Raw genomic sequence first — 23,808 nt, 5'->3', positions numbered from 1 at the left:
AGCAGTGGTTGTTACAAACAAACATTCATCTAATCTGTCCCAGTCAATGGGATAATTAAGGTAGTCAATCAATGGCCACAACCACACTGTTTTGAATATGATTCTATATGCTATTTTTCAACTTAAATTTTTGTGTTAACATCATAACCTGGGTCCTCCCCTGTAACTGTATCTTATATCACGAAGCAGTAATAAACAAAATTTGAACATGTTAAAAAATATTCACACAAACATTGTATTATACATGTAATACAGCTGCCAACTTCATGGTCACAGATTTGACTCAAATTCTCATATTTTATTTATAACAATGTAAAACATTTATCAAAACTATCAAAAGTTTAAAGTTAACAGTACAGAGAAAAGGGTCGATAATATGTAGCTTTGTTTCGTGCAAATTTTAGTATAGACTCCATCTAATCAACTATCGAGTCCACCTCAGGTGACCATATAAGCGATATAAACATAAATTTAGATGTACTTTTTGTAAATAGATTAAGCTAATTTGTGCGATTGGATTTTTATAGGTCTGTTTAATTTTATATTTTATTTTATAGATTAAAAATATATGTTTCTCATTGATTTTTTATCCTGTATAAGAAAGATTTTTTGTGGATCGAATCAGTCATCAAATGATTTACCTTTGTTTCACTTTCTATGTTGACATTCTTTTCCTTTAAACAACCAGTACACGTACAATGAATGCGCTGTCAGGGGCATAGCTCCCTATACGCTAACACTCAGTTGCGTGCACATTGATTCGGCATACAAAACAAATTGGCAAAATAAAATTTTTAAATTGAATGTTAAAGGAAACACCTATGTTGTCACTTTTTGAATTGATGAAATATCATTAAATGACGGCATTTGGTTTCAAAATAAAAGTTTTATTGGAGATTATGACAAAATCAGACAGTAACATGTATCTTTTACAAGATCTGAATTTGTAATACTCAGTCTAAGACATGTAGTTTTGGAGCACATTTTACAGTGTACGATTCATCAGTTTGGAATAGATGTACCAATCAGCATTAGAACTATCAGAACCCTTCAATATCGTTGAAAATAAGCTAAGGCAATGTGGTAGACAGACTACCGGAGCTAATCACCCTGTAAACAAGCCAAAACAGTATTGCTTGAAATCTTATTACTATGATTTTTTGTGTTCATAGACCATATGATAAGGGAACTGGAGAGTGGAGTCGGGTCAATTATTATCCTAAAATCGCTTCTTTGCGCTGTATCTGCGTCATCATGTTGTAGGAAATATAACAAACAAATCTCAACATTGTCTGAGACATACGAAACTGACCTGGCATGTTATTTTGACGAATTCAATTGGGAGTTCGCTTGATGCCGAACATATACACTGGTTTATAACATCTCGCGAGTGCGACCATGGAGATCTATCAGTGTACTACATATGGAAAACAAATGTACGATCAACAATGAACAACAACAGTTGACTAGCATTACTGCATATTCATCAGGATTTCAGTGTGAATATTGACAAAGTAATAGAGAAGTTTGTTTCTGCCTAGACCCGAAGAGCAGATTTTGGACAATTTTGAGTAAATTCTGCATCACAAATATGTGTTGTTTATGTATTACTTGATTCAGAAGATTTATTAATTATAGTTTTACATTCATAATTTTTTTTTTTTTCTATCTACATAAAGCTCCTCTTTTAACCGTCCTATGACAGAAAACCGAAAAAAAACCCATTTTTCTGCATAAAAGGGTCCCAAAATTTTGTGGGCGGTATTTGCTTGCACATCATTTCATTCTAGCTTTGCCCCTGGCTGTCCATCTCTAGTTGAGGGGTTAAAGTGAATTCACATGAATATGTATTCAATGAGGTCGAATTAATCACTTGCAAGTGAATAATTCATTATCAATGTTATTTAACTTAATTTGACAAAACTGAACCAGTTTGGCTGCTAAAATAGATATATTATTTCACTTTAATTATTGATTGAACAAAAACAAATCATACTTTAGATATTTTATATCTCGTAGCTAGTGCCCCTTTAAACAAATATTTTGGGCGACACTAGTGCTCTATGTTAATTTTTTGGAAACATACTTGTCATGTTCATAGCCATAAATTTTTTTTTTAAAAATTGCTTTAAATTTTTAATCTGACAATACAGATTTCATTTGGTGGTAAATCTACAGGCTTCAATAGAACCCTAAAAAGACCTCAATTTACTTTTACATTATGTACAGAAGCCTATGGATTCTTTGTTAGATTGCTATTCAAAATTTTAGGAAGTTTATTTATTTATATATAACTGAACTTTATCATTTACAGGTTTAGTCTAGAGAAAAATGAAGAATGTCAGCACCTAATATAAGTCAAGTTTCAAGGGTTAGGGCACTTTACAAAGCAATCCTTCGTATACACAGAGGACTACCCCTGCAGATGAAAGCTATGGGAGATCAGTATGTCAAAGATGAATTTAAAAGACACAAAGATGCTCCTCCCCTGGAAACAGGAATTTTCATGGATGAATGGACTGTAAGTCTTTTAGTGAAGCCAGCTTTAAGAGTGTAAGCTTAAGGAGAAGAAAAGATTTTGGCCCTAAATTCGATTGTATTTTAACTGTCTCTGATTTGCAGAGGTATTTGTCTGGCTAGCAGAATCAAATGTTGAAACTTAGTTCTTTACTAAACATTGCAGATTTGGTTAACAATCAACCCTTTCCTGGTGTTATACAGCAATTCAGTTACATCACAACATTACTGTTTGACTTACATGCTTGCTGTTCGATGTGAGCTAAAGCTCTGTGTTGAAGGCTGTACCTTGAATTATAATGGTTTACTTTAAAAATTGTTACTTGGATGGAGAGTTGTCTCAGTGGCATTAATACCACATCTTCCTATATCTATTAGAAACAAAATAGAGTGCAACTGTCACTTAAAATGTATTAGACATTCACAAAATAAATATATTTAGAGATTATCTATTTACTGCCAAAAAAAACTTTTTAATCAACACATGAACTGCATGTTAGTTGAGCCAAAATGTTGCTTTTATAATTAGCCTTTTTTTCTAAACATCTGAAACTGCCATATTGTTTCAACCAAGCTTTGCTTATATTCACTATCTGAAGTCCTTTCTTTAAAAAAACTTGAAAATGTATATATAAATACCGTTTTTTTTATTTTCTGTAAATTAACCGGGTCATTTAGGCAGCAACCATTTGATTTTCTGGGGGGGGGGGCTATGGTTTTTTTTGGAAAAAAAAGTTTGTTTCCAGTTTTTGGAGAAAAAAATAATTTGTTTTTGATTCTGAGAAAAAAAAATTGTTTGTTTCACCCTCAGCTACCACTATATGTAATGCTAAAATTGAAAGAAAAAATTGTTTTCGACTTGTCGCGAAAAAAATAGATTGTTTTTCGCCACAGGCGAAAAAAATAATTTGTCCAGAAAAAAAACCCATAGCCCCCCAGAAAATCAAATGGTTGCTGCCTTAAGACCATAAATGTATTTTCTCTTTTGTATCTCAGAATATAAATTAAAGAAGATGTAGGACAAATGTCAATTAGACAGCAAATGGTGGCTAGTTCACCTACTGTATCACTAGCTTATCAAAACTAAGATGGTCTTATAAGATGAATTGGATGGTGTCAGTTTTATTTACAAGCCAGACTTGCATTTTCCTCCACCAAAAAAATCTGTAAATCATAATATTGTTACGGTTTTGTAATTCTAAATTATTCATTTTTGATCATTTCTTTTGTGGGTCACGTTCTTTATATTGTGTAATGAAATGTAAATACTATTATAGATGGAAAGGCAAATGATACGGGAAATGGGCACAAATCTAAAGACTATATACTTTTATAAGTGTATGATGTATGTGACAAGTGTAGAATTTACTATTTTATTGTACGAGTTGTACATTTAACTTACAGTCAAGTAAAACTAATGTGATTCTCTGGTTCCTTGTTGTAGTTATACCGGTATCAACGATCATAAGTCTCCCAGACATGTAGCTTTTATCCCTTTTTATTGATTGGTCACTTCAACCCTGGGGGCCGCCATTGTTTATTTACAAGGTTCTTATAAAAGTCTTCGTATGTTTAAAGTGCAGTTTGTGTCGTGACGTCATTTGATGTCAGAAACATCAAAAGTGTCCAAATCGTGTCCAAAGTGTGTCGTGTACTATAAATTCATGCACGACATTCTCTCTTATTCAGTCTTGTTCCTCCTGGGCCATATTGTTCAATTATAAACAAACTAGCAGAAATAGAGAATTTATATATCCAGTTATTTCGTTACGGTTAGGTTCTAATAATTTAGGATTTTGAGGATTATTATTAATATTTATTCTAGATCTTTTTATAACAAAGGCTTATTAAGAGCATGCTAGCTAAATAAGAAAGTTCATTGTGAATATTTATACAGTACTGTAACGCCGATTGCGGAACACCGCGGAAACCGTCATTTTTAACTATAACTGTTAATTTCCTCTATGAATTTTCCTTAAATATATTAACTCAAGTCTTCAATTTATGCTGACATGTGTAAGAATCTGTAAAGATTATATGTTTTTATTATTTATTAAGTACTTTTGGTTATTACCAGTCCACTTGCCCATTTTGAACCAGAGCTACCCCCCCTCCTTTGTAACTATCACAGGTACCAGAGAAGTAATCAGTTGTTATTGACTATATATTTTGTTCCTGTATAAAGTTAAAGCTATAACAGAGTTTTGTTATAACTGTTATTTGTTAAACTTATTGATTATATAAATCATATAAATATGTAATGCTGAATACCTCGTCAGTCTAACTTATTAAATTACACATATTAAGTTCAAGATACGACTTAGTATTTATTTAAACCGCCGTTTATACAGCTATTTACGCTACCCACCCCACCCCCTTTTTTCTACCATTACCTATACAAACTAGACCACTGCGGCAGTTGAGCTGAATATTAATTGATTAGTGAGACAACTGTTTACCAGCAGTCCAATAGTATATATTGACCTCCGCATAGCAGTCACAGTATCTGATATACCAGGCAACAGACAATAAAGAAACCTTACCAACCCTCGACCCGTTACAATATATCTAATAGTAATGGAAAATGTGTTGAAACAACAACAATCAATCAATCTTATCATTTAACATATGCTTTCTAGTTAACAGGGATGTTTTTGATTATTACAGAAATATTACTTAACCATTGGAAAGCAGCTGGCTGCTAGAAAGAAAGTACAGACTATAGGAGTTGACCTTTCTCCTGAACTCTTAGACTGTTTCCAGAATGATCAAGTGGCTCAGTTATATGAACTTTTCAAAGAAACCAATAAACCTTTAAATGATGATGACAATTGATGTGTATAAAATAGATATGTAAATAATTTGTTAATAAAATGTGATGAACATACTGTACCATAATTTTTCTTCTAACATTGGTGAGGTTTTATATTTAAGTAAATTTTTATGGGTCAGCTAAGTGCATTTTTAAGTAAAACCCATAGTAGAGTAAATGTCAGGTAAAACATTATTTGTGTTATTCAACTTTTTAAATCCAGTGCAACCAACTTATTTTTTGCATATACATTCAAAATGTGAACATCTTTGTTGCAAACATATGTAGAACTTTTTGATTTTTGTCTTGCATGTCACTTCTGTTGCAGAAAATAATACACAGGGAGTAATCTAGGTGGTTCAAATACATGTGTAAATACTTAAAAGCTAAACAACATTTGTTTGAGGAAATAAAAATTATCTATTTGGCTATATGCAGACTTTGGAAAAACCATGAAATCAGATATCTAGGAAAATGCAAGATTTCCTTAATCCACAAAATTACAATGAATCCCCAGTAAGCAAATACTCTTATAGAGGCTTCTTATTGTCTAGATATCTGATGAAGATGTGAAAAATAATGGTCCAAAAACGCTGCTAAAGTTGTTTAGGTGTGTATTGTAACTGTTTTATCAAGTTGTTTTCTGTTTAATTACTGTACATATTTTTAAAGGTCTAGCGGTCTATTGAATTTGACATAAGGGTTGATATTTATCACCAGTGCTGATAAGTTGAACTTTCGAATGAAATTCACCAAAATATAAAAATAAGTAGATGTGGTATGATTACCAATGAGACAATTATCTATCAGAGTCATAGGCGGATCCAGGGGGCCTTCCGTGGGAAAAATCTGGTTGATTATATAGGGAATCATTGAAGCATGACTGGGGCAGGCCCTCCCTTAGGTCAGTCAGCCCCCCCCCTTAGGAAAAGTTCTGGATCCACCACTGAGAGTGCAAATGTAATAATATTAGAAATAAGAGTGCACACACCAAAATGTCTTGCCTGTGTAACTTATCATTAAATTTATGTTGAAAGTATGTAACATGAAGTTTTTACCATAAGTATCACATAAACTTAACATTATCATGGTTCTATGATAATGAGGACATGGTCAGATGAACCAGGAAAGACAGACATGTACATCTTACAATCATTCAATACACCAACTATAGTTGATCTGTTGCTTGTAGTAACTGATACTGACAAAATTAAGAACATGTATCATGACTAATGAACCATGAAAATTAGGTCAAGGTCAAATAGTGCATGCCAGACAGACATGTACACCTTACAATTATTTCTTTTACCAAATACATCTGACCTATTACTTTAAAGAATTTGAAAAAAAAAACAGACTGAAGCACAAACACTTATTCAATGAACAATGAAAATGAGGTTAAGGTCATTTTTTCTGGCTAGAATGATGTGTAAACCTTATAATAATTTTATACACTATATTTGACCAATAACTTGTAGTACAAATGTACTTAAAAAAACACAAAAACTTTACACTGACCAATGAACCATGAAAATGAGGTCAATGTCAGATGATACCAGGCAAGACAGACATGTATACCTTACAATCATTCAATACACCAACTACAGTTGAGCTGTTGCTTGTAGTATCTGATAGACTGACAAAATTAAGAAAATGTATCATGACCAATAAACCATGAAAATTAGGTCAAAGTCAAATAGTGCATGCCAGACAGACATATACACCTTACAATTATTTTTTATACCAAATACATCCGAAATATTACTTTAAAGAATTTGAAAAAAAAACAGACTGAAGCACAAACACTTATTCAATGAACAATGAAAATGAGGTTAAGGTCATTTTTTCTGGCTAGAATGATGTGTAAACCTTATAATAATTTTATACACTATATTTGACCAATAACTTGTAGTACAAATGTACTTAAAAAAACACAAAAACTTTACACTGACCAATGAACCATGAAAATGAGGTCAATGTCAGATGATACCAGGCAAGACAGACATGTATACCTTACAATCATTCAATACACCAACTACAGTTGAGCTGTTGCTTGTAGTATCTGATAGACTGACAAAATTAAGAAAATGTATCATGACCAATAAACCATGAAAATTAGGTCAAAGTCAAATAGTGCATGCCAGACAGACATGTACACCTTACAATTATTTTTTATACCAAATACATCCGAAATATTACTTTAAAGAATTTGAAAAAACAGACTGAAGCACAAACACTTATTCAATGAACAATGAAAATGAGGTCAAGGTCATTTATTCTGGCTAGAATGATGTGTATACCTTATAATAGTTTTATACACTATAGTTAACCAAAAACTTTACACTGACCAATGAACCATGGAAATGAGGTCAATGTCAGATGATACCTGCCAGACAGACATAAACATGTACACCCTACAATCATTGCATACACCAAATATAGTTGACCTATTGGTTATGAAACTTATAAAAACAAACAAAGCACAAAAACTTAACATAGATCACTGATCCATGAAATGAGGTCGAGGTCAGGTGATTCCTGTCTGACAGACGTGAAGGTTGCAAGGAACCCATATACCAAATATAGTTATCCTATTACTCATAATAAGTGAGAAACTCACATTACGAAAAAAAACTCATGTTTTGATCAAGAAGTCACTGAACCATGAAGATGAGGTCAAGGACATCAAACATATGACAGACGTAAATTTCATAACTGCATACAAGATATGAAGCATCAAGGTCTTCTAACTTCATAAAGATAAAGCTTGATACTAATAGTTTATGCCGCTGCCGTCTCGGGCAAAACAAAAAACTGTGTAAATATATTAAGAACATCCAAGAGAAGGTTGTTCCCCCTAGGTTAGAACTGTTTTAGATCAATTATAGGTATCCATTCTGCCTTCAAATATAAGAAAACCTATATTGTATAGTCGGCTATAAAGGCCACAATATGAAAATGCATTGTTAAAGGAAGAAGAGTTTTGATCAACAAATCACAGTAAACCAATAAGTTTTAAATAAAATGTTAACCAACATCTGCATGAGCTGCATGTTGTTGCAGCAATAAAGAAAACAACACAACTTACAATAATTTTATAATGTAATAAATTGAATGAGCATTACAACAAAGTAACATTAAATAACAAGACATTTTAACCATTAATATATATAAAACAAGAAATTGCACACTTTGTTGTGCTAAGCATACCCTACTCATAATATAAAGCAATGAATACAGGAAATAAGAGTCTGATAGATCAGAAAAGTGTTTTATACATTACAGATCATTGCTGGCGTCTGACAAATCCAAAATGCACACTTGTTTTACAGTTCTACTGACCAAAAAAGGAAGTCATTCTGTTCAATAGAAGTGGAGAATTGTGTGATGAAAATATGAAGTTAATAAAACATATTGAAAATTCATAGTATCAGCAACTTGCACTGTCAAGATGCTAACCATATATAAATTCATTCTCTTTGTAAGTACCCTAGAATATGTGACAAATATATTTTTTGCTAAACAGACAGACGGTAAGACAAAGTGATTGCAGTATAGCCCCCACTCCTAGAATAGGGTATATTAATTCAAATTAACAATAATGTATTAGCATTTCACATGTTCAATTCCTCTCATCTATTGATATATAAAAAAGTATTGATCATTAAAAAAGATATAGAAAGTACTTTTAAAAATTGCTATTTTTATAGAAATCAACATGGTAGTCTCTGGGTTTCTCGTTGTAAAACAAAAAAACTGTAATTTGATTACACATTGTATACACTCCCTCATAAACAAAGATTACAATTACACACAGAAAGACTTTGGAATAATACAACAAATTCTAAATTATAGTCACTGGGACTTTAACTATTGTGTCTGTAATACAGTGAATCTATTAATATGTAAAAGCTGTATTGCTTTGAATAAAAGACTATTATTAACATATAGGGACACTAAGTACAAAATGAAGTAAGTTTCTGTTTCTTTTCAGGGGTAAAACTTCAACATAACTTCATTTTGAGGCTTAAGAGGCAATCAATGTAAAGCAAAAACATGGAGCCTTAATAACTGAGTGGACATATTGATATCCAAATGACAGCTGCTTCTAATATTTTTTAAAACACCACACAAATGCAAAAGCTAGGTAGATAGTTTTTAAAAGAACCATAGAATAATTTACTTTTTTCAAAGATTCACTGCATTAAAGACACAATTCAGCTTAACAAATAACTATTATAAATCATTCAAAGTCATATAAATTACTGTTAGCTAATAATTCATCATTATTATGTATAGATTCTATTGGTCGATTTGGTTTCTTCTTCTTCACTTTACTTTTTGAACTTGCCTTTTGAGCTGGACGTTTTTTAATGGCTAAACCTGAAGAAAATTTGATACAAGTAGGTAAATAAATGTTGGCATATAAATAAATACATTGTACAATAAATCTATGAGGTAATTGGTGTCAAAGGTACCTCTGTCATGATTAATCATTACATAGGCTTTCCTGTATAAAACAAATGCTTTCAGACGCACTGCAATTTGAGCTATTTCGTTCAGATAAAGACAATAATAAAATATTTTCTATGTTTTAAAACAGCAAACTAATTCCTCTATTTATTCACTTTATAAAGTTTCAGCTGAAATTAAAAAGGTAGGTGAAAATCTCTCGAATGGCATTTTCATTGCAAACTTAAAATTTGAAAAGGGCATTATGATTTAGCATACTTACATAAGAAAAGACATAAAACTAAGTTTATGCATTCTCTAAAATGGGATTTTTTTTCTCATAATGTTTATTGAATGTTTACACTTGATCAGTTTCTTGCTGCATTGAAGACCTATTGATGACCTTTTGCTGTTGTCTGTGCTATTGTCAGGTTGTTGTCTCTTTGACACATTCCCCATTTCTATTGTCAATTTTATGAATGTGCACTGATTGATATTTAGGTCCGGGAAATATGTTTTATTTCTTGGTTATAATTGGCTTTGAACTAGGTTTCAGTACCTGTGGATACTCTAAGATTGGTACTTTGTGTCTTTAGTTTTACTTACTTGTAGTAGATACAATAGATCCAGCAGGAGAAGATGACGTTGAGTTTTCTTCCCATAATGCGTCTCTGACAGATTCACTATCTGGGTCATCTAATGTATCAATATCTATATGTACATCATCATCACCTGATCTAAAATATTTTAATGTTACAAATAAAAATGTGATCAACAGGATTATATGTCACAAATGGACATAAAAATAAGAATACAGGTACAATCTGTCATAGATATTGTATATTCAATTTTTTTTATGGAATAATAAAAACAGTAAAATACATTAAGAAATTTAAGGTTATGCTGTTAAACTGTTTTTTCATAAATTATGGATAGTAAAAATACCTGTATGAACGATAAAAACTTAAATGTTGTGTTTGCCTTTTATCATATTACATCTTTCTTGAAAAGTCCGATTATCAAGACTTGTCCTTACTTGTGAACCATATACTGAATGTTACTTACATTAGAAATTGTCTAACTTGTATTCTTTGTTCATCTGAATGTTGAGGACATCTATGTGATCTGTCAAAACAAACCATTTCTTTTTAGTCATGATAAAATCTGAACAGGACTATGAGTAATTAAAAAGAGTTCTTGGTTCAAAAACATAAAAAAAATATTTGCTAATAGAAGAATGAAATTTTCTTAACTGCAGTTTTTCCTGGAGTAACAATCTTTTAAATATTTAAAAAATTTACCAGTTTTTCTTATGGAATTCATTGATCAATAAAATGAAAACAGTTTGTAAGAGATTGAAAAAGTTTACCATTTCAAGGGTTAAATAATAAAGCAATCCTTATCATTATCTCCTTCTTTGGAAAATATAAGATATTTTTCATAGATCATTTGAATGCCAAACAGTTTGTTATGTGTTACATATATGTTTTTCGTTCATTTTTATGCCCCACCTACAATAGTAGAGGGGCATTATGTTTCCTGGTCTGTGTGTTTGTTTGTTCGTCCGTCCGTTTGTTTGTAGGTCTGTCCCGCTTCAGGTTAAAGTTTTTGGTCAAGGTAGTTTTTGATTAAGTTGGAAGTCCAATTAACTTGAAACTTAGTACACATGTTCTCTATGATATGATTTTTCTAATTTTAATGCCAAATATGAGTTATTACCCTGATTTCACGGTCCACTGAAAATGAGTGGGGCATCCCTTTCCTGGAAACACATTCTTGTTTGTACATAAATTAGGCCGTTAGTTTTCTCATTTGAATTGTTTATTTTGTCATTTCCAGGACTTTTATAGCGGATTATGCGGTATGGGCTTTGTTCATTGTTGAAGGCCGTACCGTGACCTATAGTGGTTAATATCAGTGTAATTTGGTCTCGTGTGAAGAGTTGTCTCATTGGCAATCATGCCACACCTTTTTTTTATATGGCTGCGCATTTGGACGAATTGGCTCATCTTCATTGGCTCTCTACATGACCAACTAAAAGCAAATATTAAAGCAAATAGTGCCATAAAGATGACTGAAACTACCAATATTGTGATTTTACAAACCTTATGACTTATAGTTGTATGAATATTAATGATCGTACCTTGTACACATTTTCTTTGTATGTTCTGATATCACACCACAAGTCTGTAAACAAACACATATACTTATCATATATAAGTATTGAAATATAGAGTTATTTCGGTAATTATCTGATTAAGAGGTTTCTTTATTAATTGTAAAGCAAAACTAGTGAATTTATGTTCATGGTCACTACTTTTTATATCCATTCTTTAGGATGTAATTTTGACTCCTCAGTGTTTTTCCATACAACACAAGGTAAAATATTTTGCCCCATAACACCTATTTATCTTTTAACATAAGACTTAATAGCTCATAAAAGGTCATTTGACAAAGTTTAAGCAGATTGTTGATTTTCTTCCTTTACATTTGAGACCCAAATAATACCAATGCAAATATAAGGTAAAAGTCTGAGTCAGCCTTTTCCCTCCATACTATCCTGAAAAGGAGCTCCATGACCTATCAATATGTTATATTGCTTATTTTGATTTTAACTAGTGCTTTTCCAGCTCAAAGTATCAATTTTGAATTCTTGATTTATTCAATTTTATCTTAGATCACTTAAGTACATCCTTAAATGGGTTATTTTGCTGAATATTTTATTAGAATGCAAACCTTTGTAACTACAATATATTCTTAATTATAAATAAATTAACTTGTAAACATTTATCTTGTAATAGGCATGTATAATTGGGAGATAATTGTTTTGTATTACAGGATTTGCCAGCATGTATCATACATTTCATGAATACAAAATGAAACGTTCTGAGCAATGATTACAAAATGATACAATCAGCCCCTTTCAAAGTCTATGATTTGCTAATTGAAACTCCAAAACTAATTTGGAATATTGCAATGTAAAGAATATAGACAGGAAAACTGTTTAACAATCACAATAAGAAATCTTTCTAATAATTCCAATTTAGTTTTTAAAAAAACATTTACTCAAAGTAAATTAAATTGGACACAAGTAAATCATACTTCTGAAGTCCGCTTTGAATAACAGTTCAAAAGAAAGTATTATAACATTTCTTAAATTATAAAATAGTACACAATCATGATGTTTTATCTACAAAATAGTTTTACAGGCTGATATTTACTGAAACAATACTTTCAAACATGATAGAGAACTTACATGTGTCAGGAGATTCTTTCTTTCATCTAAAAAAAGAACCAAATATCAATCATAAAATGTCAACAACATCACATTCATCTATAGAGCAAGTTGTTGCTTATAAATTGTTGCACGATAGGATTCATCTATATTCATTTTCATTATTTTGCTGAGTTCGTCTTTTTGTAACATACATATTTAAAACACTTAACATTCTGATTCCTAAAACATTTTTTTGTAAATTTTACTTGCACTGCCTTCTCATTGGTGTATTTTCTCCATCTGCTTTTATTCAGAAAGCAAATATAAATGTATTTCAATTCTTTGTTATCTATTAACTGATCTATTTAAAGTACTATCTTTAATAAACCAAACTTGTAGTACATGTACAAACCTATTGTCATCATTTCATAATTAGGTTCAGGAGTTACTGATCTTTCCAGAAAACTGTCTCCTGCAAAATTGCAAACAATAAATACAGAGGTGCAAAAAATTTGTAATCATAAATTAACTGATTGCCAACTGCAAATATTACACATATATTCAGGAGGATAACATGTATATATGTACTGCTATCTGACTTGCATTTGAAGAAAAATAGAGAATACAAATTTTAAAGAATTTGATTTGTTTCTTTTATTGAAACCATCCTTACTTCTTCCATTTAAGGAACATAAGTGTCTATATATAAGTTTGTGGTATAACATCTTTGCTGCAAGTTTATTGTTTTTCTGTTTAGTATAAAATTCATATTAAGATCCATTTGGTTACATCTTGTGATCAATTTATTTGGCAATCGCCAATGGCAGTCAGCAGGGTTTAAGAACATCAGTTGTTCGACCTGTCAAATGTGTTTTGTTAAAATATACTTTTTCACTTTTTTGGTCTTTTGGAAAATGTTGTTTGTGCTGTATTTAGACCCTTCTACAACGAAATTTGTTTTACATGCATACGTATAAAAATTCTGGTTTTTATCCAACGCAATCATAGGTTTGAATATAGTTTTCAATTTAGACTTGTACATGTATATATAAATATATATATATATTTGCATATTTTCAATGAGAAACTGTAAAATTTCAAAGACTTAACAGAGTGGGCATGTCAATTTTCAATACCTTACCATAAGTTTTTCTAAAATCACAGAAATGGACATGGAAAAAGTCCAAAAATGTAAGATAAAAGTTGAAAAACTGCTTGCAAGTTTTTCATATCCATTTGCTCTTGTAGTCTGTCAGATATTCAAATCTTATTCTAGATTATCAAAGTCACCAAGATTTTCATGTAATGCAACATTATAAATGTTATCTGATAGAATTTTTATCAACAAGCGGCAAATATCAATTGAATTATCAGGGTGAGAATTTTTTAACGTGATATGATTATTATTCACAAATTATTGACAAACAAGCTGAACATGATTTTTCAAGTGCAAGTTCACAAGATAACAAGATAACAATCTGAAGGAATAGGTGTCATACAATTTGACTTGGGAGTCCATCCGACTTTTTTTCTTGAATACTACTACCATATGGTAGCTATCTTGTTTAAGGTGTATAGTTTAAATTAGCAAGAGATTTGACTAAGGACGTTCTGTATTTTTGGCTACTATAGTGCCATGTAACAACAAAGGGGATTTTTTCATATATAAGATGAGGGTTTCTAAATTCAGTTTGTTAAGGTGACTGGTATGCATTTATAATAAATACCATTTCTAATCTTGTTTTTGTTTCTTCTTGGTGAATTTGTCATCTTGTCTTTCTTTAATTTTTTCACTGGAAAAAAAATTAAGAACACATCTTTTTTATCAGCTTCATATCACTATTTTCCTCAAATTATGTCTTCATTCACTGTATGATACAAATACCATTCATAAAAGTGCTTATTTATGTCTCTAATTTTCTTTTTTTTTATATTAAGGGCATACGATACAGTAGAGATTCCTCGTTGATTTTTTCCTAAAATTTTGAGAGTAGGTCAATTTTAATGTGTACTTTCCAAATATGAAAAGAAAAAAGTACCTTCATGACTTACTTTTTGAGATAATTTGGTTCGAAATTTGGATATTTGGAAGAAAATTCCTGAAAATTCATAAATAATGACTTTTAAAGAAAGTAACAATACTTTTGAACAAAAAGTCATAACTAAACCGGGTTTTTTTGTAAAACGTTCCCTTGATCCATGGCATCTATATGCTGAAACAAGTTTAAGGTTAAACCAAATCATCATTTTCCAGATTTAGATTGATATATGCGAAATAAAGAAATTGACCATATTTTTGCGTCTTTTTGGAAGCGCAGAAAAAAATTGATCGTTGATTTTTTCTTGAAATTTTGGCGAAGTGTTCTTGAAACAGTACTTGATTGATTGTAAAAGAAAAAAATATGGGTCCATGTGCTTGTTTTTTCAATAAAAGCCATATACCTTAATTTTTTACGACGTCTGTCAGTATGGCGCTAAATTACGCTATATAAAGTTTTAATCGCACCAACGTCGTGTAATCATTCCCGCCGCACACGACTATGCTGCCAAGTATATGAAGGTGTTTTCCAAAGCGTTGATACTTATCATAAAAATTCATAAGATGGTTATTCGTAAAATCGCTAAACATTTGTGCTAAACATGAGGCTAAACATTTACGAAACGGAATTGGACAGGAACCTTTTCATAATAAAAAAAAACAAGATAATAAAAATGATCCCAGCAGATTATTTTGTCAAATGTACGGCAAAACAGAAAAATCTTATAGAAGTATACAGGTGCAGCTCCATCCGACATTAGTTTTAAATTGCTTCATGTACCGAAAGAGGATAGCCAACATTATTGCAAAGGCCCTAACATGGCAAAATGTGAACCAACTATAAATTAAGTGAGGTGATACCATTAATTAACAACCGTATAACCGTCAACAATGACAAAACCTGTCAGCTTTAAATGGCCCGACGTACTTGGATTTTTGTCTTTTTACATTCAAAAGATAATCATCTTTCAAATTTAGATTATAAGGAGTACTTCTTATTCTATAGTTTGAGCTGTTTTGTGCAATTTCATGTCATAATTGCCTCAGTCGACTGAAAATGAAGTTGTAGTATAACATTTCATAGGAAGTACAGCAGCTAGTATTAGAGAATAATATTCAAGGATGTCTTTATCAATAGATAAGTTGCATTACCTTTCATATGGAGTAACTGTATGATTATTGGCGTACTTATTGTCTAGAAGTAAAGCTATATTAAAAACACTTTATTCGTTCTTCTGTCCGATCGCCTAACTATAATTGTGTTACTTTTCTCAGAAACAACGCTTCTGCATGACTTCATATTTGCTCATCAGCTTGACAGCGACGAGTTTTAACGTGTGTACACTTTCTGATCTGTCTGTCTGTCTGCAATTAGTGTACATTTGTCGATACTTCAATTTATATCTCTCAATACATTGAAGTACAAAAGGGAGATGACTATACAAAAAGAAGACGTAGTATGATTACCAATGAGGCAAATGATATCAACCAGAGACCAAATAACAAAGATGTAACGTCAACAATGATTAAGACCTATACCGCATAGTCAGCTATGAAAAGACCCAAATGCAAAACAACTGAAACGGGAAACTTACAGCCTGAGTTAAGTACAAAATAATGAATGAAATACAAATACGATATACAATAACAAACGACACCATTGCATTGCAAGCCCTTTTAACAGCATGTGAACGGACGTTTTCTTGTTTTGGTCTATAACATCCAGATTGATATACATAAAAAATAAACCAATGAAATAAACTAACGTGTGACAATTCTGCATCTATTGACAATATTTTGCTTAAATTCAAAACAAAAACGACAACAATGTAATTTTTTTAAATCTTTTTAACAGACTTTTATTGACACCTTTTCTACATACACATATACATGTAATATCATATATTTTTAAAAAATCAATTAAACTCTGCATTTTTTTTTTATGTACCAAGGCAAGTCAAGAACAGGATGAGAGACTTCCTTTATTTATAATTTTATTTACGAATAGGGGTGTTGTACGACCTTGTCCAGCCATGAGGGTCTCGCATATGCAGTCGGTTTTGTTATTTTATTGATTGTCTGTTAAATTCGGCCACACAATAACAATTCACCATTCAATTTGCAGTCTGTCCAATGCTATACAAGAAGAAAAAAATAAAGACACAAACTATTTTGATTCTGATTATCTTTCAATTGAAGATAGTATTATTGACTTCATTATCAATGCATGAAAATAAATGTTCTCGTCATGAAAAATATTGCACAGCTGTACACCACGCCGTAGTAATGACTTTTGTGTATGGATTTCAAATCTTCCAACACTAGACCCGATTCGGCCACCCTACGCGCCATATATTTTGTTAAAATTTTCTAATTAATCACGGGTTCATACGTTTTCTCATTTCTTTTAGTTTCATTAAAATAACATGTTGATATCATAAATGTTCAATTAAATATTTGCCGCTGGATGTTAAGCAGCTATTAATAGATATAGGATGATGTGGTATGAGTGGCAATGAGACAACTCCCAATCCAGGTAACAATTTATAAAAGTAAACCATTATAGGTAAAGGTACAGCCTTCAACACGGTCAGATCCTTGGCTCACACCAAACAGCAAGCAAATATGGCCCTAAAAATTACTTGTGTAAAACCATTCAAATCAGAAAACCAACGGTCCAATCTATATAAAATCTATACTCATAATTAGCTATTGCAGCTTTTATCATGTTTGTGCTGATGTCAAAAATAGCAGGTCCTTTTGTTCCGTAATGTGTCTTATTTGTTTAAAAAATGTTATTCAGCATGCTACAGTTCAAGCAACGAATAGTAGGATAACTCCGAAATCCTTGCAATTTTTCTTTCTCTTAGTACGTTGAGCAGATTCCGTTTGGCCGTACAGTTTTAGCAGTTATTCAGTGCTTTTACCAGACTAAAAAAGCTCCACAATTCTTCTTCCGTCTTTCCATGTTATACTGTCAGAACTCTCTTCTGCGTCTTTTACCTTTTCTTCAATTCGTCATGCAAAGTTGTATTTGATTTATTTTTGTTGATCTCCAGTATTTCCTTTGATATCAATGCTTTTCGGCAGATTTACCGTCTTTAAGAAACGACATAGTCGCTTTTTTAGCAGGTTCTTTTTTTTAAATTCGTGCAACCTGATTATGACGTCAGTGAATATTCCGCGAAAAGATGACTTCATTTAAAGCGACATTGCGAAATGTTAACGTTCTTATTAGAAACATCGCAAAATTACAACGTTCTGGGTACCAACGTCGCGAAAAAACACGAAATGTTTTGAAAACATTATTATCTGCCCCTGATACTGTATCGTATTCCCTTAAACACTAGCTGACTTAATGATGAAAGTTATTTTGGATTATCAATACAACATATATCTGTAAGTCAGTTGTCTTGTTGTATGGGATTTTGTTTTTAGTTTTGTGCATTTTTCTTTGCTTTTCAATAACTGATTCTCATTTTAACATATTTGGTTGGTATCTTCCATCTTGTTTTTGTCTTTAAATTAAACTTTTATGAGAGATTTTGATGATTGTTCTTAGTTGTCAGTGTTTGATAGTCTATTTTCTAATAGGAATCAAGTGCTGACAGTTGCTGTGATCTGTTGTGCTGTCTTATACTTTTGGTAATTTGTGTTATCTTTTTTAATTCATAATTCTGTAGACATATTTGTACTTTATTTAATAACTTACATTTTTTATCAACATAATAGCTCCAGTCTACATCATTATTCTGTAGACATATTTGTACTTTATTCGATGACTTACATTTTTTATCAACATGATAGCTCCAGTCTACATCATTATCATCATCAGGACTTTCATCACTGTCACGTTTACCTTGAGCACTAGATGGTCTGCAAAACAAACAAAGCACAAACATCAAATCAGATTTAATTATTTGGGGTCAAATTCCACCTTTACCTTTTCCTGGCATAAAGTCCCAAAAGAAAATTATAATGTAACATGTGGGGTATACAAATGTTCATCAACAAAACAGCAATCCAATCATACAATAAAAAATCAAAAAGTAGCTTAGAGGTAATGATTGGTTAATAAGATGTAGACATTCTACTCTATTTTTGTTTCATAAGAAAGTTTTTATATGCATGATATAAAGCGTGATGTGTATACATAGTATATGTGTAAAGAATGTTACTTCCAGAGTACTTAGCCAACATGAAAATAGACAATTTTTGTTACAATGATTGTCTTATCAATTACCTGTCATTTGATTCTCTGGCAAGTTGTGCAGCCTGTCGTCTGCTTGCAATTCTAGAACTGTTTCTGCCCATGCCCATACACTTTTCAAGATGGGGAGCAAATCTAGATGCAGCCATGTTTCTGTGACAACTTGGACAAATGCATTCAAACTGTTTCTTTGTAGGCAGTTGTCCAAACACATCCACACCAAATCTATCGACAATTTCTATGAAAAGGACAAAACATTTATTTAGCACACAAAATTAATAACATTGATCATGACTGAAGAACGAAGAATATATATATATATATATATATGTGTAGCAACATATGACATCAAATCTTTATTCATTCATAAAGTGAAAAAAACTTAAAACATAGTAACAGGGTCTATCAATTCGATTATTTATACATCCTCATACTCCCTGAAAAGAAAATATTTACAAATCTGTTGGAAGAAAACACCTATAACTTGTAAATAGTTACTTTTTCAAATTTGTAATTGTAAAAATCATTAGCATGCATGGTTAACACTCCAAAATTGGGTTTATTTTCATTATACATTTATTATCAATTTTTCAGAATTCAAAATTATTCCAAATCAAAATAATTCCTAGTTTCAACTTTTTGGTTGGATTGTGTTGATTATTAGTTTTCTGTGTATTGATATTTTGAAACATTGTTTGCTGTTTTGGTTTGGGTTTTTTTAGACGATGGTGTGTCTGTTTTCTTCAACTTATTTCTTTTGATTGTTCCCTTTGTATCTGCTTCCCATGCTTTGAAAACCTGGCATTCCAGTACTTAAAAGAAAGGCTTACCAAAGTCTTTTTGTGATCTGGAAAATAAATCATTACAGTATGATATTTCAGACAGTTAATGAAAGTGTACAGACTTAATTAATTTTGTATTTTATCTATGGTAATTTTGAAATCTATTAATAATGGAATATATGATTTACCATGTTTCATTGTTATATATTGTATTTATGCAACATCGAAAATACTTGTTCAGTTTTAAAAAAATATATAATACATAAATGGAATAATGCTAATTTGAAATTCTCAAAAATAATGAAATTAGACTATCTTGCACTAGTTTATCTAATAAATCTATCTTTACTACACTGTTTGTGATTTTATTATATCTTACTTACTTTGGGTCTGTGTCAGCTAAGAATAAAGTGCCCTTTTTATATGCTCTGTGGACTTCAAAACATAACCCTAAAGTAACTTCATCTATAACCTCATTCATAACCTCTTTCAGTAGTTCCTAAAACAGAATATAAAAAAGTTAATATATATACATGTGTCCAAAGAACACCATGCCCCTTACTTGCACTATCATGTTTCTTGTTCAGTGAACAATATGAACATTGTGAAGCTGTTGTGATAATTTGGAATATAATTTATAAGTTCACATCATAGTGCACCTGTATATCAAGTTTCTAAAAGATGTTACAACATCTGTATGGTAATCTACAAATTTTAATTATACAAATGTATAAAAGTTTTGGTTGTCATTTACTGATGTGGTTCATAAGTATTTCTAGTTTCTGGTTTTTATTTAGATTAGTCCATTAGTTTTTCCAGTTTGAAGGGTTTTAAATTCGTCATTTTGGGGCCGTCTATAGTTTGCTGTTCAGTATGAGCGAAAACTCTGTGTCGAAGGCCTTACGTTGACCTATAATAGTTTACTTTCACAAATTGTAACTTGGATAAAGATTAGTCTCATTGGCAGTCATACCACATCTTCTTATCTACATATATACAAATATTGAAATAAAGTAAATTTTTTCCTATAAACAGTGATTTTCTTAAAAAAATATAATTTCTTAATACATGTATATAATATGGGGACGAAGTCCCCAATAACAGTAGAAAAAAAAAAAAAAAAATCTGGAAAATTTCCCCGTTATTTTCATTGTACTAATGAACTCAAAATCGTTCAATTTTTTTTATGTCATGTATTGAATTCCCACATCTGCGCAGAAATCTACAATGTACTTCCTTTTTCTGGTATCGTTTGTATGAAACTTCGAGTAAAATATATATTTATCAGTCTAGTAACAGGAAGATCGAACGCAATACCAATTTCATTTTTAATAATTCCTTGATATAAAAAAACAATACCTGATGATAGCGTTTCTTTGTTTACATTGCATATGACGTCATAACTTAAATAACGTCACAACTAAAATCCCTTACAACAGAACCAAAATCGGAAACGTTACGGTATTTCCGTTTCTTTTTTTTAACAAATATTTAAGTTACAAAATAATAATTCATAAGACTTCGTCCCCATTTACAGGTAATGCCTGCCTCATATTATTTCATACCCATAAAAAAAACTCCAGCCATTTTCAAACAAGAAATAAATTAAGAAGAAAATCAAGAATAAAAAAAATCATATGCTTTAATATTCTGTAGTATATTTTTGTAGATCCATATGATATTAATTTTATATCTGCTAAGCTTAGTACAAAATATATTTATTAGATTGTAGCTTTGATGACATGGATGACTTTAATACATGTATGTTTTTAATTTCTGCTATTATTGCTTTGCTTGGCATTGTATGTTTTGATAAGCTTATATCTGTGTTCTTGCTTGTCATGCATGTTTGCATGTTTGTTTGATGTTATTTGTAATGTTTTTACCTTTAGAATATCAGTTTTAAAAGCTCTTAAGAGCTTTGTTCAACTGTATTGTATGCTTTTTAACAACTTTAAATCATTTCATTTGTTTGATTTGAGTTGAAATTTGTAGTGGAATTTTCAAAATGAGAAACTTGCATGACTTGGCTGTACATGTATGTCTACAAAATGAAATTAGACTGATGGATGGCAGCGTAACATCCAGTGGCAATATGAATGTTTATATTCAGGATGAGAATATGTTTTTAATAAATTTTTTATATGAATTTGAACCCTGCTTTGTTCAAACTGTACTGTCAGATTGTTTGTGTGCTTTTCACAAGGTAACAGTTTGCAGGAAGACATTTCTCCTTACCCTGACACATGTCTCTGTCTTTAGGGACTATAGTATTTATTATTACTAATAAATCCCACTTGCCATGAACAAAGTAGCAGCAAATACCAAGGTTTTTGACAGCAAGGCATTGAACCCATGACCTCCAGCCCTGAAGGCAAGCATGTTTCCAGGTGACTACTATAATAAGACCACCATGGCAGACATACTTCCAAGAGAACCCAGTAGTGGTACCCAATGCAAGAAACATGATAACTATAATTATCAGACACGTCAGACTATATATATATACACAAGAACCGTTACAGAACATTAATTTACACTGTTATCATGGTTATGCCACTTACGGTAGTTTTTTTATGAATGATTAACATTCATTCTAATGCAACAACGTTTGTAATGTTAATTTTGATTGGATAATGTCACTAATTTTCATGACTATTGATGCTATGGAATGTACGCGCAATCGCAGACGATATATGACAGATTTTAAATACATGTTTTAACGTTGTTTTCTGTCAGTTTCATCAGAATGAAGATAACTATATTGTATTTTAAGCTATGACGGCATCAATTAGTGATTTGATGGTCACAAATACTCTGCTAACGTGTCGCGGTATCAGGTCCCATCGTGCCCAATACACTTTTGCACCCTAGACGTTCGCACCTCGCATCGAATTATAACCAAAACATGATAAAATTTATTCAACACACAAAAAAAAAAAGTAGTCAGAGTCTCACTTTATTTTGAAACGAGTCAGTGAAACAAAGTTATAGCAATACAATAACCAAAACATGATTAAGAGTTATTCAACACAAAATAAAACTTTGACAGAATCGGCCCACTCATGACTTTATTTAGAAAGGATTATTATTTTTTTTAACAATACACTTTCCGAAACATGATTAAGATTTATTCAACACAAAAAAAAAAAAAAATGCGGTCTCACTTTATTTTGAGACAATGACAACAATTATACTTATAAGAATACACTTGCCAAAACTTGATTACAAAGTTATTAAACACAAAACCAATTAAAATTGGGCGCGAACATGTAGGGTGCAAGCACGACTTTGGGTGCCAACATGTAGGGTGTGAAAGTGAAAGGGGGCGAACATGAGTGGTGCGAACGTGAATGGGCGCAAATGGACCCGGAATTTCACGTGTCGCCAGTAAACTTAATTTGCGACCATCAAATCACCAATTGATGCTGTCAGAGCTTAACGTAGAATACAGTTATCACCTCAAAGACAGAGTTGGGAAACTCTTTGTTTATATGTATAGTCCTTGGCATAGAGCAGACCCTGAGCCTTTTGTTGTAATATTGTGTACATATTGGTTGGTCATGAAAAGGGCGACCCTACCCTTAATTTTTGAGGGGTAATATTAAGAATGCATTACTGGGTTTATATCTTGGAAAGACGATTTCTCTTCTCCCATAACTAAGGGGCTAAGGGCAACTAAATTTTGACACAGACAGCAATATTCCAAGAGCTCAACTGCAGTTACTGCTCATCAGACGTTCTGGGTTTATTATTTACGTGTCCGTTCCGGTTTCAACA

The 23,808-nt window shown here is 31.5% G+C and overlaps 2 protein-coding genes across 2 annotated transcripts in view; one reads left to right on the top strand and one right to left on the bottom strand.

Annotated features, from left to right (window-relative positions):
• The window catches only part of LOC143064081 (succinate dehydrogenase assembly factor 3, mitochondrial-like), a 6,693-nt gene extending 1,288 nt beyond the window's left edge, over positions 1-5,405 (top strand). Inside the window, exons 2-3 of the mRNA XM_076236620.1 lie at positions 2,315-2,521; positions 5,185-5,405. Of these exons, the coding sequence (XP_076092735.1) occupies positions 2,339-2,521; positions 5,185-5,352 (351 nt within the window). The 5' untranslated portion in view covers positions 2,315-2,338 and the 3' untranslated portion in view covers positions 5,353-5,405. The remainder of the gene's footprint in view (positions 1-2,314; positions 2,522-5,184) is intronic.
• A 3,004-nt stretch (positions 5,406-8,409) lies between these two features.
• Positions 8,410-23,801, bottom strand: LOC143064079 (ataxin-7-like protein 3). Its single transcript, XM_076236617.1, has 12 exons — positions 23,648-23,801; positions 20,412-20,527; positions 20,077-20,093; positions 19,280-19,484; positions 18,824-18,912; positions 14,726-14,791; positions 13,411-13,470; positions 13,038-13,063; positions 11,925-11,968; positions 10,847-10,906; positions 10,388-10,518; positions 8,410-9,712 (listed from the first exon to the last, which is right to left on the bottom strand). The coding sequence occupies exons 1-12, from the start codon at positions 23,684-23,686 to the stop codon at positions 9,573-9,575; spliced, it is 993 nt and encodes a 330-aa protein (XP_076092732.1). The 5' UTR covers positions 23,687-23,801; the 3' UTR covers positions 8,410-9,572.
• Positions 23,802-23,808: the final 7 nt, after the last annotated feature.

The sequence above is a fragment of the Mytilus galloprovincialis genome, chromosome 2, assembly GCF_965363235.1.
Source record: "Mytilus galloprovincialis chromosome 2, xbMytGall1.hap1.1, whole genome shotgun sequence".
Taxonomy (NCBI): Eukaryota; Metazoa; Mollusca; class Bivalvia; order Mytilida; family Mytilidae; genus Mytilus; species Mytilus galloprovincialis.
The sequence above is the reverse complement of the archived record's forward strand: the minus strand, read 5'-3'. Positions and strand labels throughout refer to the sequence as shown.

Coding starts and splice junctions, on each gene's coding strand:
- LOC143064079 (XM_076236617.1), bottom strand. CDS start 23,686: ATGGGAGAAGAGAAATCGTCTTTCCAAGATATAAACCCA. Junction 18,913..19,279: donor GCCAGAGAATCAAATGACAG/GTAATTGATAAG, acceptor TTTGTTTTGCAG/ACCATCTAGTGCTCAAGGTA. Junction 10,907..11,924: donor ACAAAGAAAATGTGTACAAG/GTACGATCATTA, acceptor TTGTTTTGACAG/ATCACATAGATGTCCTCAAC.